The sequence below is a fragment of the Engraulis encrasicolus genome, chromosome 22 (genome assembly GCF_034702125.1).
Source record: "Engraulis encrasicolus isolate BLACKSEA-1 chromosome 22, IST_EnEncr_1.0, whole genome shotgun sequence".
Classification (NCBI taxonomy): Eukaryota; Metazoa; Chordata; class Actinopteri; order Clupeiformes; family Engraulidae; genus Engraulis; species Engraulis encrasicolus.
This window is the reverse complement of record NC_085878.1, coordinates 10,045,740-10,050,739: the sequence shown is the minus strand read 5'-3', so window position 1 is coordinate 10,050,739 and position 5,000 is coordinate 10,045,740. Positions and strand designations below refer to the sequence as shown.

Below are 5,000 nucleotides of genomic sequence, written 5' to 3'. Positions count from 1 at the left end.
CCCTCTCTCCTCACCCACCAAGGTGTTTACGGCTGACAATACAGCCTTCTCCTCTGGAGGGGTGGATCAGCGTCAGATTAATGTGCGTGGAGAGATATGACACAATGCTTACCGCTCCCCATTCAAGTCGCTGCTCATATTTAGGGCAATTAAACCATTACAAATTGTGTAGTGATCTAAGCCGTACTTAAACACGCCAATCCTGTGTCGTTGCCTCTCGGAGTTGGGTATTTGGAATTCTATTGGAGTTTGTAGCCTGTGCGTGGGGTGTGGAGGGGTGTGTGTGTGTGTGTGTGTGTGTGTGTGTGTGTGTGTGTGTGTGTGCACTCGTGCATGGGTGAAAGTATATGAGTATGCGTGTAAGAAAGAGAGAGTGCGTTAGGGGGGACATGAACTTTTAAACATGCTTTAACTTGCATGTAATCATTTCATTGCATTGAGTGTCTTCCATGGATGCTACAGGGCTTTAGAGAGCATTTTGAATGTCTCTCTGGGATGTTGTGTAGCCTACTACATTTGAGAATCAAGACCAAAGATGACTTTATTATTGATGACATTATTTCCTAACTCCCTAAGCGAAACAAAAAAATCACTGGAACTAAAGAAAAAATAGTAGAACTTTACCTTTATCAAGCACCCATTTAAAAAAAAACAATAGTAAATCAAATTTATTGTTGTGTCTAGCCTTGCTGAGTTTATTGGCCTCTCACTTTCACGTTGTAAGACCTTTTCACAGGGCATATTGTTTCTCAGACAAGATAGTCTGGGAAACAAGCTAGTTTTGAATGTTTGCACTATAGCCTGCAGAAAGAAAACAAAAAGAGCAAACAAAACCCCTAAAAAAAACACGAGCCACGAATTCCCATAGGCCTGAGAGCGGAGGGGAAACACACACAACGGCTTCTTAAAATAATTACCTCGTAATAACGTAGTGACAGCCCCGCAGCGTGACAATAAATAAGTGAACAAAATAATAACAATGGCGGAAAAGGCCCTGTTTATTTTAAATGAACAGCAACGCTCTCTGTCCTCGTCAACACACCACTTATGGCTAATCAATGTCTTCCCCTCTCCACTGGACTGATCTGTCACAAAAAGTGCATTTAGATTAGCTCAGCTTCCTGGCCCCTGGGATTTTCTCAGCCCTGCTTTTGTTTTGCCCGCTCCTTCTGTGATGAAGGCAGTTAAAACAATTGCAAGGCCTAAAGTGCCATACTTGCACTGTGCGTTGCCATATGTGAAGAACAAAGAGGCCTGCACTCAAGCCCTTTTGTGGTATTTGGTAATGTTTCGCATCTGAGCTTAAAAAGACCTAATGACTTTGCGGCGGACTGATGCATGTGGCTCGTGGCTTTTTGCGAAATGAAGGAAATTCTATCTATTTCCATAGCCATCCGCCATTTTTTTTCCACCGTCCTCCCCTCGTTAGAACTTTGGCAGCTGTTAATTTGGTTGCTGCATGCTTCGCAAATATTAGTTTAAGCAACCTAAAGCTTTTCTGTGAATTACAGCGACGACAAGAGATCGGCTGTACCCCGACTTGACTCTTATTCAATGCCTCTTTTCTGCAGGAAAAACACTGCTGTTCCAGAGAGAGGTAACCCTTGGCAATTTATCCCCCTCTTGAAACCTCTTGAGTGAGAGAGAGAGAGAGAGAAAGAAAGAGAGAGAGAGAGAGCTAGAAGGCATATTTCACTCTGCTGCAAATTCTCATTTTCCCTACACTCATCTTAGTAGGCCTATATCAATTGTACATTGTTTTGTCATGTTTTGGATGTAGAATAAAAATGTCTGTATCATGTTAAATGCAAACATTAAATAATACAAAACAATTAAAAAAACAATTGTGTTTCTATTCTTCATACTCATGTCTGTCGAAAACACAGAAATAAGATATGCTCTCATGATCCACCATGATCTTCCGAGAGCACAATATTTTAAAAGCGGCTTTGAGGAGAGGCATTCCAGGGCGCAACTTTCCAAAGTAAACACGTTTCATCTCTTCAGATGCGGCATAAACACATTTTAAGTTGTAAAAGAGAGGCCTGTTTTTTATGTGTGTGCTGGGGTGCATTACCGCAAAAACGCTGTTCGAATAATTCATCCTGGTTTTTCGCCGTCGCATCAGCTATGCGCTCAAACCAGCCGTCTGTCTGTTGGGCCTAAATCTACTGCCTACTGAGAACTCACTATTGAGACATGTCTGGTCTCAGACTTTACTCGCCCCATTCATTCACCCCCACCCTCCTCAACAAACACGACAGTGGGGGACTACTGTAACTAGCATTCCACCTTCCACCTAGCATTGGTGCATGCTCAATCCTCTTCCTCATTCCCCATAGCCTTCAGACAAATAGGTTCCCATTGAGACTGGGTCCTAGGCAGAGGCTGAGGGCTTAGGGGCTGAGTGCTGGTAGGGGGCTCACACAAGCAGGGGTGGGACGAGCTCCAATGTGGCCTGAGAGTGGAATGTCCCACAAACTGCATTTCTAATTCTCCACGCAGACGCTGTCTTCATGAGAAAGTGGCCCAATTAAATAAATCATCTTCCTCTGTGACAGTGCGGTAAACAACTCGATTTTGTTGTGTGAAACCCATCACATTATTTTCAGCAACAACAGAAGACAATTCCAGATTGTGTGCTCTCTGTAATGCTCTTACTCCCTGAAAATCCCCACATTTTTTCTCTCTCCGCCATCCCCCTTTGTGGGGCCATTCTGTCCGTGAGCCGCTCGCATTGTCATGAGAAATCGCCATCGTCCCCTCTCTTCCAAGTTTGTCACTTGTAAAAAAAGTCGGGAAGAGCGAACGTCTTCCCCCTCAGTGGAACAGCAGCTAAAAGTGCCATGGAAACGGTGACAAAATATTTACGTCAGACAAATATTGGCACCGGGGAGTGTTCCCTTCGCTACTGTTTACGCATCAGGGCCACAAAGAGAAATGACGCTTTGTCACACGGGTGCTATCAGAATTTGCACCTCCGTGCGCAGCACCTCAAACAAGCGGCAGTGGCGGCGTGGGGCCAGAGCGTGGAGAAGGCCCAGCTTTGTCCTCCAGACCTCCTGTCCTCCGAACACCTACCTGCGAAAAACCTTCAAACAGTACGCCAATAACCCCTGTCCAACCTTACACACACACACGCACACCCTCATCCTCAAAGACACAGACACACATTCTCTCACTGTTTTTCTCTTTCTCTCTCTCTTTCACTCAGACACACATTGTCCACACACAGGCACGCACACACACAGGCACACACACACACACACACACACACACACACACAGACACAGACACAGACACAGACACAGACACACACACACACACAGACACACACACACACACACACACACACACACACACACACACACACACACACACCTCCCTTTTTCCTCTCTCCTTCAACGTCATGCACAGTCAACTGCACATGGCCCTTAACAAATCTCAGCAGAACACTCTGCCTTGCACTACTACCACTACCACCAACACCCCTCCTGCCACATGGAGGGAAGAGCAGAATACAATACAGCACAGTGGAGCAGTGTTTCCCAGCCTTTTTTATCCTGTGTACACCCTAAGCCCTTTTGTCATTCCATGAGGACACCCTCACTCATGCTCTGTCACTTCCTACATCCCAATGTGAATATGCTATATTTGTTATTATTCCATTTTTTTCTCTCCACCGCAATATGCTCGCGTACCCCTAGTAGCAGGGCTCTAAGTGAACACCAGCCAACCGGCCAAATGCTGGTGAAATTTCACTTTGGCTGGTAAAAAGACCAAGACACTAGCCACCTTGACCCATTAGAGAGTTTTTTGTTTGGCTAGTAAAATTTAATCTACTAGCCATTTTGGCTGGTGGTGAACAATGTTAATTTAGGGCCCTGCCTAGTAGTACACGTACCCCTGGTTGGGAAACACTGCAGTGGAGCTCAGCAGAGCACAGCACAGCACCCAGGCCTGGCCTGGCCTGGCTTGGAATGCAGCCCATTCCACCCTTAACTGCTCATCAGCCAAGCTATTGCTTCCTGAGGCCCAGGGAACAAGGAGGAAAATAGGCCATTTGAAGGCAGTCAATCCCAGGCCCTGAAGCCCACGGGGAAACACTCCACTCATGGATGTAGGATGTTTAAGGAAACACATCCTGTTTTTTAAAAAAAAAAGAGTTCTTCACATATACGTAGTATATAGTGAAGTCTGAAGTCTGGGAATTCTGAGATCGTGGCATGCAATTAACTCAAAATCTTTGATTAGAGATAAGGTAATATAATGAATGACGTCAACAGAATAAAAAATGTCAGATTTTGTCTAGATCCTCTATGTTCTATGATGGTCGCACAAAATTACAACTTAACTCCCAGGGTGGAAATAAGACCATGTCAATGACTGATGAAATTTGAGTTGGGGGATAAAAATGTCAAGTTTTGCTTACCGTCTAGATCCTCTGGTCTGGTGAGATCTATGACTCTCTGGCCAATCTTGGCCATCTGTCCGTCCTCTCCAAGCTTAGCCAAGGGGTGGGTTAGACTGTCAAAGTGAGACCTCTCCTGCAGAAAAACAAAACCATAGGCCATACACATTACTCAAATGTGCAAATCAAATAACATTACAGGCACAATTAAGTTAAAATATTAAAACATTTTGCTGTTTATGTTTTATTATCTATTGTATCGTGTTGTTACAATTTCATATGTTTTTCATATTTCGGAGACTGTTATGCATTGCTGCCAGGGACAGCGGGCTGTGTGTGAACTGACAAAGAAATGCTCATCCTATTTTTATAAAGTACCATGCCTTTATTCAGGTAACCCCCCCCTTATCCACGAGGTTCCGCAGAAATGATTTAGTAACACTAATAGTTGTCCACTGGTAAAAGGATTTCAAATACACTCAAGCAACTCCCTCAAGCAATGGAGAGAGGGTCTTCTATGGAAGACACAGACATACAGACAGACACACACAGCGAGAGGGATTTTTTTTTTCTTTTACTATTTTCTCTC

General features: G+C 44.4%; 1 protein-coding gene across 6 annotated transcripts in view; it reads right to left on the bottom strand.

Annotated features, from left to right (window-relative positions):
- The window catches only part of sox6 (SRY-box transcription factor 6), a 241,712-nt gene that overhangs the window by 17,622 nt on the left and 219,090 nt on the right, over positions 1-5,000 (bottom strand). For all 6 annotated transcript variants that reach the window (XM_063188925.1, XM_063188926.1, XM_063188923.1 and 3 more), the window contains one exon: positions 4,433-4,547. In XM_063188925.1, the coding sequence (XP_063044995.1) occupies positions 4,433-4,547 (115 nt within the window). The remainder of the gene's footprint in view (positions 1-4,432; positions 4,548-5,000) is intronic.